Source organism: Puccinia triticina, chromosome 1A, assembly GCF_026914185.1.
Source record: "Puccinia triticina chromosome 1A, complete sequence".
In the NCBI taxonomy this organism is placed as follows: Eukaryota; Fungi; Basidiomycota; class Pucciniomycetes; order Pucciniales; family Pucciniaceae; genus Puccinia; species Puccinia triticina.
Genome location: NC_070558.1, coordinates 4,411,403 through 4,426,136, shown reverse-complemented (window position 1 = coordinate 4,426,136; position 14,734 = coordinate 4,411,403). Strand labels below are relative to the sequence as shown.

General features: G+C 45.0%; 1 protein-coding gene across 1 annotated transcript; it reads right to left on the bottom strand.

Moving 5' to 3' along the window:
* Positions 1-8,892: 8,892 nt before the first annotated feature.
* PtA15_1A506 (uncharacterized protein) lies at positions 8,893-9,265 on the bottom strand (the record flags this gene model as incomplete). Its single annotated transcript, XM_053165541.1, has 2 exons — positions 8,893-8,904; positions 8,987-9,265. 2 exons carry the CDS (start codon positions 9,263-9,265, stop codon positions 8,893-8,895), a joined length of 291 nt encoding a protein of 96 aa, XP_053016722.1.
* Positions 9,266-14,734: the final 5,469 nt, after the last annotated feature.

Sequence of the window (14,734 nt, the reverse complement as noted above, 5' to 3'; positions counted from 1 at the left end):
GCCCGTGTTGGAGTGTTTCTGCCCGGTTTCAGCCGAGCCTATGTACACAACTGGTGAGGTTAAAGAAGTTAACAGGCCCGGCTGGGTCCGGCACGGGCCTCGGCCCCTCGGGCTCAGGAGTCCCTCGCGGTCCCACCTTGACACGAGGACAGGAAACACCAAAGAAGATGGCCAACTTATCAAGCAGCGAATCACACGATTCAAGCAGTGAACCAATGGTCGACCCCAGTAGTCAATCATCTAATTCGAGCATTGACTCGTCCAACTCGAGCAGTGAATCGTCCGAATCTAGCAGCGAATCGTCCGAATCTAGCAGCGAATCGTCCGAATCTAGCAGCGAATCGTCCAGCAGTGAATCGTCTAGCAGTGAATCGTCCAGCAGTGAATCGTCCAGCAGTGAATCGTCCGACTCCAGCAGTAAATCATCCGACTCCAGCAGTAAGCTATCCGATTCCGACGATCTGAGACATCAGCAGCATTGGCACCAAGGAGGTATGACCTATTCTCCCCATAAATTATCAAGCTTTGCATTGGTAACACTTCAACTAACGCCTTGAAAATTCTTTATTTCACTGCAGATCGCGTGGTCCAGGGATTTAAACAATTGATCAGCAAATACTCTCGAAACGCCATTATTGATTACCGTCCTCAACAATCGATAAATGCGAATATCTCGACTGTCTCTGTTGATGATCATGTCAATTCCAAGCAATTTCTGTTAGATCGGCTACAATCGAGCCTTCTACCTCTCCTACATCACCAAATCAACGTTCTCTCACTGGCACTTAACCCTTCAGAAATAACGGACGAACCTGGCTCAAAACTCCAACTGATCTCCGAGATCCAATCAGAGCTCGAGCGCATCACCGATCAAATTCAACATATCATCACCAGTGTCTATCCAGAATCGCTATGTACACCACATCGAGCCGATGATCAACATCTTGGAAGTTTAAAATCCTACAGGCTCTGCCACCTGAAAAGGGCATTCCAGTCTTATGGTGGGGGTTTTTTGGGCACATTGTGTCTAATTTCTCGTTGGGCATATCGACTCATTCATGAAATGCAGCTATCATCCAAGAAATTGTCTAGGAGATCTTCATGTGGAGTTAGTAGAGATTCTCTCGACGAATATATACCATGTGCGTTGCGTTCAATCGGTTCGGCCATCATGATACTAAGGGGATCTGAGCTCGATGTTGCCCAAAATCTTTGGCCTGCAAAGTTACGCTCCATGGATACAATATGGGAAATGCCCATTTCCATACCAGGCATAAATGGCCTACGGCGTATAAGGAGTGTCTCCCGCGAACCAGCCCTCAAGCTAGCCAAGTTATCAATACCAATCAAGAAGCTGTGCAAGATTTTTTTCCTCAAGATTTCTAGACGCGGGATCAATTTAAAAGCTCTCCCATATTCTACCAAGATGAGTTCGGTGCAAATCGAATCTCTAGCCGGATCAATCGTAATTGTCAAGGATGAACTCCACAAATTCCACTCTCAACTAAGTTCAGGCTATGAAGAACACGTGGATACAAGTAGATCCCAGCTCTTGAAGATGGCTGCCACACTGAAAACCCATTTAGACACTCCTATGGTTCTTATACTCTCTCATTTTGTTCACACCACAGACTTTCCAGATAAGGAGTATTATCATAGTTGGTTTTGTGCTTGGCATGGTCTTTACCAATTGGCTATTCATAACTTTACAAATTTTGTTGAGCTATTAGGATGGTTCATGTAGGGCCAAAATCAGCAAGACTGAAATAAAGTTTATCCCACGGTCCCAGCCAATTTGGCTGGGAAGGCTTGCTGATTTATAACATCAGCAGGGTTAAAAAATCCCTACGCAAACCGTCCTATTGAGCCACTAAGTCATGCATTAATTAATTATTTTTTGAACCATAGTGTAAAACTCTTTTAATTCCTCCAGAGTGAGAAAGTCTTCACATTTTCAGATTCAGAATTGTGTGATGTGTTCTTTTTTTGTCTGGGTGTTAGTAATTAATAACCATAATTAAGGAGTTGTGAAGCTTAACTTAAACCATCATCTTCAATTCAAACAAAGTTGGGTTTTCTTTCAAAAAGTACAAGGCCTGTTTGGATGCATCATAACTGTAGGTGCACAAATCATTGAACAAAAAACAAACTACTAGAAATGTGGTACCTAATTTCTTTTTCAGGCATCCCCTCAATATTTTTATTAGATTGAAATAATTTGACCATCATCAGCACCATAAAAGCATAATTACACTTTACGTTGAACAAGAGTGTAATATTGCTATTATGGCACCAAATTTTCCAAATTTTCTTAATCTGATTGAAATATTGAGGAGATCAATTGTTCAACTTGCCTGAAAAACCATTTAGGTACCACATTTTTAATATTTTGTTTTTCATTTAATGATTTGTGCAATATATAAACACCTACCCTTATGATGTGTCCAAACAGGGCCAAAGTTCATGCAGGTGCAATCCAAACACTGTTATTGAGATGTTTGGGTCCCTTTGTGCCCGCACCAGGGGGGGGGGGGGGGAGGGTGCTTTTGGTGTGCCACACACCATGGCACCAAAAATCCTAGTACCATCAGGTACCTGCCTGCAGGTGCCAGGTACTGTCAAACAGATAGAAAGTGGCCATCTAAACTTTGTGATTGGATAGATGGATGAGCCTATTGAACCTGACTGTTTTTTTATTATTGCTAAACAAAGACAAGAACTGAAAGAAAACAAAATAAGAAACAGTTATGCAAAAGAAAACAATGCCCAAAGTAGAGGACAGCAAGGAAGAAGATGGACAACTAAGATGGTTGAAAGATGGAGAGTTTTTGAGTAGCTGAGAGTTTAAAATGGTCAGTGATTGGTCAAGGTCAGGAAAATAAAAGAAATAACAAACCCTAAATATTAGGTTAACACAAGACTAAACAGTAATGAGATGAAAATTAGCAACAAGGAAGAGGATAAGAGAGATGAAAAACAAAGGGAAATGCTTGTGGAGAATTTCTCACCAAGTTGGAAGCTAAATAGGCTGTCCAATTTAAAGCTTTGCCAAAGGAGGAGCAAGTCTTGAGAAGAGTGTCAGGCATTGAGTTGATCTTGAAGTGGAGAAGTTTTCAGAGTGGAGCTGGTTGAGTCGTGAGCAAGAGAAATAAGACAAGTCAGCCGCAAGCAGGTGGAAGATTGACGTGGTTTGTCACAGAAAAGATCTGGGAGAGAGTTGGGGAATGAGTTGGCAATACTTTGACCAATTAGGTTAGGGTTTCTGAGACTGGTTGATCACAGATCATGCGCAAGTGAGGAAAGAAAAGTGTGCACATGCAGGTTGAGCATGATTGGGTGCGCAAGTTTCAACAGAGCCCAGTGTGTACAGTTGCGGGTGACATTCTACTGTACAGAGCTGCCCGCAAAACTTGGTTGGGCTACAGAGGGAAAATCTCAACAGGGTCAGGGGTACAGCACTCTAACAGAGTACATTCTTTGAGTCTACAGAGTGTGTAGATTCCAAATCTAAAGTGGCAACCAATTTGGTCTGGCAAATTTTTATTTATTTTTGTTCACAGCCCATATATGTATTGTGGGACCCACCTCCCAAATACGCAAAAGTACAAATAAAGCCCACCCCTGCTTCTCCCCTCTGGAAAAACCCCTGGCAAACCACCTATAACTTGCACTGCACTTCACCACTTGTTGCCAACCACATTTTTTTCACCCAATCCAAAGGCATATTGTCCTGCACAAATCTGAACATATATCTCAGTTTTTTTGACCCACTTTCCATGCAAAACCACACTGATCTGAAGCAATATCTTGATAGACCAACCAGGCATTCAAATAGAAAATCCAAACGTGGTGGAGGGTATTGGACTCTTAGACACACAGAAGTTCAGTTGTTGAGGGCCAGGCCATATAGTTGAAAATTTATTTATATGTCAACCATTTGTAGTTTTGCCTCACATGTTGCATTTTTCACAGTTTATTTTGGTTCAAAAGATACAAAGAATATACATCATAAAATCAAGTTTGAGATTTGTACTTGAAACCATTTGTAAAGCTGGCAAGCAGCCAATTGTCTGTCACAGGAATTACAAATTGGTTGCTGGGGCAAAACACTTTCACACCCCTCAGAGCCCTTAAAATGGCTTTCTTGAAACACATTTAGAAACCTCAACAATGTCACTTTTGACATTCATAGGCAAGAAGGTAGGCTCCAATTCCTTCATTTTGATTCTTTTTTGGGGTGCTCAGTTGTAGGTGCTACAGGATCTTGAAACCAAAATACAACAAAATAATGCAAAAAACCCGGTCTTCTCAGGCCCCAACCCCGACTTTACACATAATCCTCTCCTTTGGAGGCGCTTTGCTCCTCCTCGGAGAGGCTTAGCTAAGCTCGCTTGGGAGTAAGCCGGGAAATTTGGTGTGAGTGCTGAGGACTGCCTCAACCCATTTGGCTGCTGTCAAACTTTGACACCACACCACCATAGCATCCCGTGGGCCAAAAGGGCCGCCCAGGTGCCAAATTGAAGTCCTGCATCTGGCCTTCAAACCTACATAGGCCTCATATTTTTATCTTGAATGGTCTTGAAGTTAAAAAGCTTTTAAAATCATGCTTCCAAGATTCTGGCAATGATTGTACACTTCTGCATCTATAGTAAGTGCATGGAAGCAGTATTTTCTGCTTGTAATTAAATGAAAACTCAAATGTTTGAACAATTTCAATTCTCAATTCATGATCAATGTATATCATTTATATTGTTATGCTTGATGTACAGAAGTTGGAAAAAACCTTGATTTGTTGGAGTGAGCTCAGCAGTGATTTTGCAAGGATGTCCAGCGGCCAGCTGGGGGGATAAAAATCTGATTACTGTATGGCTGTCTGCGCAAGAAGCTAGCCTACAAGGCAGCACCACTCATGTCCCTATTGGGCAAGAAATGGGTGTGAGATAGTTGATCAAAAGAAAAATGGGGGTTGGTTGGGACCCAGGCTTGTCAGCTCTCATGCCAAAATTGGTGGCTTGGGGGTAAGCCTCTCTGGAAGACAGAGACCCTGCGGGGCTCTCCTCCAGAGAGGCTGGTTTAAGCTTGAGTTACCCTCCGTGGGCAAAGTAAATCCCAATATTTTAAGTAGAAATGCTGCTAAAATCCAGCTGTCTACCCTAACTTAACTAAGAACTTCTCTTTGTGGAGGGGGGACATCACTCTTTTTTGTTTTTTTTTTGCTGTTTTCCATTCTATTGCTTGTACCTCCTCAGTTGTGAGGAATAGCATGAATGTTCCGGTGAGCCAAGTGACCCCTTCCTTCTCCTGCATCTTCTAGGATATGTAGAACTATTTTTGGACCTTCTTGCCATTTTTTACTGTCATAATAAGACTTCAGGTTTGATGGCAACACTCCCTGTACTCTAAATGGTGACTTTACATCACATAAGCAGCCTGTGGATGTATCGCCCATGGAAAACAAGCAAAAAGAGCAATGTTAAAGTGAGTGGGACACTTGATTTTTGGCATGCTTGAGGCCCTCCAAAGAGGGTCTTGTGTAAGTTAGCTGTCCACCCCACCAAGGACAAAACTCAGCTGCACCAGGTCAACCTGCACCTTGTGGATGCTTTAGTTTTTGTACCATAGCTATTCTACCATACACCACGGGGCAGGTTTCTGGGAAACCGCCGCATCCAATGGACACTTTTTCCCTGGAAGCGTCCAGAGGATGCTCCCCATCTGATGAATGCTGCAGGGCAAAAGCATCACTTGGATGGTTTCAAAAAGCGTCCAATTGCCGCTTTGCTGGCCAAAGCGTCATTTGGACGCCCAAAAAATAGCATCCATCGGTGTGGTAGACGGAAAAGTGGAAAAATAAATAAAAAATCTATGCCACATAATTACTCATACTAGGCCTCAAGATACCACCAAATGGACCCCAGAAATGGATTCTACGGCCAATTTCACCCCTAGTCACCACTGGATGAAACCCTGGACCCCTCTAGTGTGGAAGTTACACCTCATGGACACAACGCTGCAACCAATCCGATACGAGACACGTATTGGCCAATCCAGGTTATCGGATTGGTTTTCAAATACAGAGTATCAAAATTTTCAGGATCGTATTGACTTCTCAATACGATCCTTCAATCTTGTATCGAGAAACCAATCCAAAGGATTGGTTGTATTGGTATCACATTGCGATACCAATACGATAAAGATACAGGCTTGCAGGGATCACTATTTTAGGCAGGTGAGTTCGATTTTATTTTGGATGTACATAGAGTTTGGCAGCTGCCAGATACAATCATGAGGAGTCAATTAAAAAAAACTATACACTGAGGTCTTCAAGACTCAATGTTTCTCAAGGGCCTTCTGTGCGGTGGCCTGGGTGATGATGTTCTGTGCATCCTCAAAAGTTTTGTCCGGCTTCACACCTTGGACCATCCATTGATGCGAGCTGACACATTGCTCAATAGTTCTTGCAGCGAGACTCCCTCAATCGCTGCTACAAGTGTTGGCTGCAGCTGAGAAACACCTCTCCACACTGGCAGAGGTTGCCGAGCAAGCCAGATAGTCTCGGGCGAGGAGGGCCAACGTTGGGAATTCTCGGCCATGGTTCTATCATATCATTCAAGCTCAAAACCAATTTATATGTTCAGTTAGAAAGTAGAAAGACTTACTTTCCACCAATTTAAGCATTTGCTTGCTTCAGCTGTAGGTAACTTATGCTTACCCTCGAGATAGATTGTAAGCTCATCTGCACAAGGGACTTCGACCGGTTGAGGAAAGTAGTCAATCTCTTCTTGAACTTTTTTGCTGGAGTCGGGTTTATTGAGAACTGGTGGGGCTGGTCTTGAACTTGATGCTGTGTCAACTTGAGCTTTCCGAGTATTGAAGAGGTTGTTCATTAAATCGAAGACATATCTGTGTTTGGAAGGGAAGTACAACTTGAAGATTGATAGCCGGAAGCTGGGATTGAGAACAGTTGCGATGAGGATTGCATCACACCGCATTGCCTTGTTGAGATATGTAGTCGTCTTCGTGAGCATCCTTGCAAACATCGTGTGGAATTCGGGTTTGGAGCAGGATTCCATCTTTTTCTTGATGAACAATTTGATGTGTTGATACTCGGAAATTAGTAAACATGCTGAGGAGTAATCACCCTCCATCTTCTTAGTCAGATAATAAAATTCCTAACAAATAAGATCGTACATGATAGATTAGTGTTGTGTGAAATTGAAGGGACTAAAACAAAGATCGACTCACACTGAGAGTGTCATTTAATCTATTTACATTCTTCCACTCTTCCGTTGTGATTTGAACATTGTTGAAGTAGTGATTTCCACCCTCTCGTTCCACTCGATCGTTTTCGTTTTCAATCAATTTTGCTATGATCTTTCGAGCTTGATAACCTCGATCCCGACTTTGGAACTTAATGTTCCAGCGAATACCGTACCCGGCGATGAGGCTGGGCCCGTCGAAGTCAAGTTTTTTGCACCACGTGTTGTACTCGGATCTCTTGGCTGCTGAGGATGTGATCCTCTGGATGACAAAGTCAACCTAGGCGGAAAATTCAACTGTCAGCCTTCAAAAAAACTAGAACACATGCAGAAAGAAGCGTACCTTTTTTAAGCTTTTGTCAATCACATTTTCCCTTCATCTGGTACAATCGATGGATCAGGCTCATTGTCACTCTCACATTCATCGGACGCCTCATGATTGTTCTCCTCAACTTGATTGTTGTTGGAGGATGCCAAAATTGTGTCCTTGGTCACATACAGATCGGCTTTGTTGACTTCTTCAGATTCTTCCACAATGGGGTTCAAGGCGGGGGTGAAGCCAAGCGTGCCGTTTTTGGATGTACCTAACCCTTTTGTTGATAGCTCGATCGTCCGTAGCCCCGCATTGAGGATCAGCGCAAGTTTATGGCAGAAACATCTAATGTGATTTGCTGAAAGGTTGGGATCGATATCAGTCTTGATGAAAATAAGCCGATCAATCTCTGAAGCCATCGTGAAATTATTCGAGCCTGAATCAGTTGTTTGAGCTAAGATGTATTAAAAAACACATCATCACAAATGTGTTAGTTCAGAAAATTGACGGTGAATTAGAGAAATGAAATAAAATACTTATCTTGTCTTCAAGTTTAAATTTTGTCAAAATATTAGCAAACGGGATTGCCAAAAGCTTTCCCTTGTGACTTGATGCAATAAACTTCATGCCGAGATGCGAGATTTTAAATTCCCAATCCGCAGTAACATAAGCGACTGAGATTCCGAGAAACGCATGATGGTTACCTTTTGTGGTCCAGACATCATGGATCAATGTGAATTTGGAGCTTAGTTTCTGGAAGGGGAGGATTGGATTTGGTCAGCTTTGCATATGAGAAAACAAGCAAAACAACATACCTGTAAGCTGGAAACAACGTTGTTCTGCAGGTTGAGATAGAGCCGATGTGCCTCGGTTGCTGCCCAAGTCCGGGAATAGAGAAAAATACCTCTTCGAGCATAGTTGAACGCAACACCCAATAGAAAGTCTCTGATCCGGCACCAGGGTAGCGAGAATCGAACGAGCCAAAGTACCAGAAGCTGGTTAAAGACCCTTGGGTCAAACACTGTGTGTTTTGCGTAGGTCTTCATTGTTCCATGTTGTTCTTCTTGCATGTCGTTCTCGATTTCCTTTGCTGTGGGCGGGAGATTGGCTCCTTTATCGATTGCGTCCATTCGTGATGAGCAGGGCAAACGGTGCTGATTACCATCACAATGCTTCATAAGGTTCGATTTGGTCCCAACGCCTTTTTTGTAAACAGTTGAGCACCACTTGCACTTATACATCATTTTCTTGCCCTGGAACAGGAATATATTAGTTGTGTGAAGCTTGTCTCTTTCTTGAAGTCAAAAATGAATAAAACACTTACGGTATCTCCTTCATTTGCATGGAACGGGGGTTCAAAGTAATTGAAAACATCATCAAACGAACTTTTTGGTTTCCCTCTCAACTTCTTGACCTTCATGTTATCGTTGTCCGAGTCCTGTTTGTGATCTATCACATCATCGACTTCGTCCAAATTCTTATCGGCAGTAGTACCACTTTTCTTTCTCTTCTGCTTTCTTTTTGATTTTCCAGTAGAATTGTTAGGGCTTGGTGGAACTTCTGATCTTCTCTGAGAATCTTGATTGGTCTGAAGAGAATTAGCGTTTGAGCAGGCGGGGGTTCTGATGCGAGTAGACTGGCGAGATGGTGGCCGGGACGGGGTTCGGCGAGGTGATGCACATGATCGGGCCATTTCGGGATCTCTCCTATGTGCTGTTGGCGAGTGGACGGTGGCGGGTGCGAGTGGTTTACCGTTGCGGTCAAGGAGGAGGAGCTGTGATTTGAGGGTGGTCGGCAGTGGCGAGTCAAGGGCTCCGGCGGCGGATCTGCTCTGAGTCACCGTGGGCGTCTCAAAGGGATCTTGCCTATGTGCCGTTGGCGAGTGGACGGTGGCGGGTGCGAGTGGACGGTGGCGGGTGCGAGTGGACGGTGGCGGGTGCGAGTGGACGGTGGCGGGTGCGAGTGGACGGTGGCGGGTGCGAGTGGACGGTGGTGGTGGCGATGGCAATGGCGGGGTGGATGGATGGTGCCATGGGCTGGCGGAGGGTGGCGCAAAGGGGTGGACATGGACATGACACCTGGGTTACGGCGCAGCCGCTGTCTTTCCTATACAGCCCAATACATATCGCACTTTGGCTGTATTGTATTGGTCTTGGAGATACACAGGAGGAAGATCCTGTGTATCGGATTGGATGCAAAATCCACAATTTTGCCAATAAATGTATCGTATTGGAAACACAATACAATCCCGATACTAAATATCGGGCAGTATCGTGATACAATACATTCTAATCCCGATCCCTGTCCCGGATTGGTTGCAGCGTTGATGGACACCTATCACACGGCCAGCCCCAGTGACCCAGCTGTCACCTGCTTCAACCCAAGTTTCACAGTAGGACACTTATACATATCACAGGATACAAACATACATCTCCCTGTCAGGCTACACTCATTACATATTAGCTAAATACACTCATTTATATACATAGTATGACATCATTTACACTGTTTCTGCAGCCTCAGACTTTGTGTATACACTAATTCCCCCTGTATGACAGCTCATGCAGTCTACTGTCACCTCATGCATGCTTTATAATGTTCTTTTGTATATTCTGACATCATGTATGCACCCCTGGCATATTTAGAATGTTCTGTGGTATATTCTGACACCATTCATGCACCCCTGAGGGGTTATGACATCATTTGTATCTACTCCCATCAGCTAAAATCCCTCACCCTGCTGTCTAGATTAGCCGAAACCCTAACCCACAAGCCCCTTTGGGGCTCCACTTTTGTCTATAAAAGGAGCTCTCTCCACCCCCAGTGGCCTGCTCCCCAGTTCCTCACCCAGAACTCACAAGTAACCCAACACTCATCCACACTCAAATCCTAAACCCCCTATAATAACAACTCAACCCTTATAACAATAATTCAACCCTTATAACAAAGTAATTAAAACACTTACAAGTTGCCAGTCAAACAGATTTCATCTGGAACAGACCAGACCTATCACTTAATAAAACTTGCCAAGCTGAGCTTGGTGGGTCTTGTTGACTGATAACAGAAGGGCAGAGCTTGCAACTCCATCATACCCTTCACCATTCAGCAAAAGGGTTTCATTACCACTTTTGAGTCTTACATCAGACACTCTCCTCCAGGAGTGTACAATGGACGCTTTTCACGCAAATGTGCCCTCCAACAATCAGACACTCCAGCTGGAGTGTCCAATGGACACCAAACAAGTTGCCCAGCGGACACTCTCAGTTGAGAGTGTCCAATGAACACAAGAAACACTGTGCATCAGACACCCTTGATTCATGAGGGTGTCCAATGGACACCAAAAAAAAAACCTTGGACACCCTTGATCAAGAGTGTCCAATAGACTGTTGGATGGCAAAGGGATATTGTTGGCTGCAGTCTTTATGTGATGAAGGTGGCAATGATTGCAGGTGTTGTCTACGTGGCGTAGCTGGGAGAGCGTGGCCCTACACTGGTCTTGTGTGGAAGGTTGCATGTTTGACCCCACCTACAAGCAATGAATCGTGCGGGCTGGCCGGGATGAATCATTTTTTCATGCCCGCTGGAATGTGGAGCCATCCAGAGGATGGTCCTTCAATCATCCGCTAAATGTTTCCTGGTCCGTCCATGGGTTTGTCCCAACCATCCAACGCGAGGGAAGTACAATGTCCGTCCAAAGGATAGACCCACCTGCGCCGGAGCCAGACAGCCAAAGGTGTGACCATTGGTCCAGCCAATGGATGTCCTGGATGACCCGTGGTGTAGTCAGATTTTTTCTATCTTCATGTTGCTAGAAAGTATAACAATAGGGTGTTTCAAAGTTGAAAATCAGGTTGTACAGGTCCCAGGAATCAGGAAAAATGGACCTGGAACCTCTCCTGCGGACCTGATTTGCTTCTTCAAAAAAGGCTCCAGGAGATCAGGTCCAGGAGCAGGAAAAAGGTCAGAAACACTCCCTCCAGAGTGTTTTTACCCATCCCCAATCACACCCGCATACCGGTCATTGAGTATGAGCCAGCACACACTCAACCGGTAATCATGTGATTACGCACGCAACTCAATCACTGGTTGGGTCAGTACCGGCCATTGAGTGACACAACACTTGATGGCCGGTTGGGTTTGTACTGGCCATCAAGTGACACAACACTTGATGGCTGGTCGGGTCTGTACCAGCGATTGAGTGAGAAAACACTCAATGGCCGGTTGGCTCTGTAATGGCCATTGGGTGACACAACACTCAATGGCCTGTCAGGTTTGTTACGGCCATTGAGTGACAAAATACTCAATGGCCAGTCAGGTTTGTACCGGCCATTGAGTGACACAAGACTCAATGGCTGGTCGTGTCTGTACCAGCCATCAAGTGACACAAGACTTGATGGCCAGTCAGGTTTTTACCAGCCATTGAGTGACACAACACTCAATGGCCAGTCAGGTTTTTACCGGCCATCAAGTGACACAACACTCAATGGCCGGTCAGGTCTGTACTGGCATTGAGTGACACAACAATGCAACACTTGATGGCCAGTCGGGTCTGTACCAGCCATTGAGTGTTGTGTCACTTGATGGCCGGTCGGGTTTGTACCAGCCATTGGGTGACACAACACTTGATAGCCGGTTGGGTTTGTATCACTACCAGCCATTGGGTGACACAACACTTGATGGACGGTTGGGTCTGTACCGGCCATTGAGTGACACAACACTTGATGGCCGGTCAGGTCTGTACTGGTCACCAAGTGATAGGGATGTAAACGGGTTGGAAAATGGTGCCCAAACCCAATCCAACGTGAGCACCGGGTCAGGTTGAGTTGGGGCAAAACTGCAAATTTAGTGCCCAAACCCAAACCCATTAATGAGGAGTTGGGTCCGGGTTGGGTCTTGGGCCAACCCAAGACAACATAAGTCATGCTAAATGCACACCAAATGTTTGCACCATTCTTGAAAAACCTGTGTACACCATATTTTTCTGGCGTGCAGGGACATGTACACCAAGACACCCTGGACAATTGACCCAAGTCCAGCTCAGAGAAATACATACCTCCCAGTGAGCTGGACTTGGGCCGGCAAGCTGGGCTTTGAACAGCTCTCCTAGAGGTATGTAGTCCTCTTGGCAAGCTGGTACAAATCCATCCCGCCAAGAGGTATTTATTCCTCTTGGGCCAAGAGGTATTTATTCCTCTTGGCGAGCTGCTCATAAGTCTAGCTCTCCGGGAGGTATGCATTCCTCGTGCTGAGCTTCTGAAAAAGTCTGTCTTGCCGAGAGGTATGTATTCCTCTTGGCGAGCTGATTGAAGTCCAGCTCGCCAGGAGGTATGTATTCCTCTCAGCAAGCTGGTACAAATTTATCTCGCCGTATCCCTCTTGGCGAGTGATTGAGTATGATGTACATACATTTTTTGGTTGGACTGAAGCGTGGATAGCCTCATTTTGGGTTGCAATTGGGTTCATGGGCCGACCCAAATGGGAAAAACCCTGCCTGAACCCAACCCAATTATTTAATTGGGTCTCAATGAGCCGGGTTGGTTTTTTGAAGAGAGGCCTGAGGGCTGCCCAAACCCGACCCAGAACCCATTGGGTCTCAGGTCTTTCCAATTTGACCCAACCCATTTACATCCCTACTGAGTGAGTACTCACAACACTCAATGACTGGTGGTATTGAGAATTAGATGCTGTGTGAACCAGTTGTGTGCGCGCACTTAGGCCCCAATTATAAACAAAATTTTGAGTTTTATTTTGAAAGTATTTGAAGAGAATTTCAAAACAGAAACGAAATCAAAATGAAAGATTTTTGATTTCAAAATCCTCTTGGAAAAACTTCAAACAACAGGGTGCACATATAGAAAATTGTGCATCCCTGAGCAAGTAGCCTGCCGGAGTGGGCAGGCAGGGGCAAGATGTCTGTGACACGGGCAAGCTGGATAGAATACAGATTGCCTGTTCAGCCTTGGCTGTCTGAACCAAAAAACAACCCACACTCCTTGCCACACCTCACCAGGCCAACACGCACACAATGATCCCCCTCCCAATGATCAACTCAACAAATCAGCTCCTTGCCACCTGGCTTTTGAACGAGCAGAATAACACACAAGCACGGGCTTCCTGGAGGTTTGTAAGGGTAGGCCATCAGTATTTTTGTCAGTGAGTGCAATCATGGAACACAATCTGGTACAGCAGTTCCAAGAAAGCTTGCGCTTCTGGACCTGAGATTTTGCCCCCCAAACTCAACTTCAGCCACCTGTATTGCCTCCTGTATGGCCATTGCCATACAGGAACATGCATTTGTTGCAAAAGTTACAATCTTTGTGATAGTTAGCTTTTAGCTTTTGAGAGTGGCACCATTGGACTCCTCATCAAATTTTGAGTCCAGCGGTCCTCTGCTCCCCTGTGCCCACGGGGCATGACCGGGCAGCAGGCTGCCCAGTCAGGCCCCACAGCCCTGTATAACCTGGGCTGTCCAGAATACAGGGGGGATGTGGCTGAAGTTGAAGTCAAGTTTGGGGGGCAGAATTGCAGGTCCGGAAACGCAAGCTTTCTTGGAACTGCTGTATATTGGTACTGCAGCAGCAGTTTTTTTCATGTGTCAGCCAACCCCCGCCCGGCGAACTCCGCCGACCCAATACAGCCATTAAATGGGGGGGGGGGGGGGGTCTGAGGCACCATACAGGCATACTGCCTGTTCAAAATGTTGAGATTTTGGAATCTCAAACACCCCTCTTGGGTGTGCTTGAAGAGTTTTGGGATTATTTTGAAATGAAAAGAACTCAAAACAAAGTTGGTTTTGATTTCAAAACAATTTCAAAATAATCTCAAAATAATCTCAAAATTGTGTTTATAATTGGGGCCTTACTTTAGTAAGGAGCAGTCCGGACTCCGGGAGGTAACCCGTTACGGACAAAAGGTTTTCTGCCTCCAGGTTGGAAACTCCTGATGCAAGATCAGGAGATTCTTGCATTTGGGGGCGTTCAAAGTAGAGCCCCCAGGTTGGTGTTGTTGGCAGTGATTTTTTTTTCCTGGAAATCGGACCTGATCAAAGTCTACAGCACAGGAAAATTGAGCCTACATACACATACGCGCCCGTTTTAAATTGTCTGAAGCTGAACCAGTACATCAAATAACAGAAGAAGAGAGAAACGATTTTGCTAGTTTT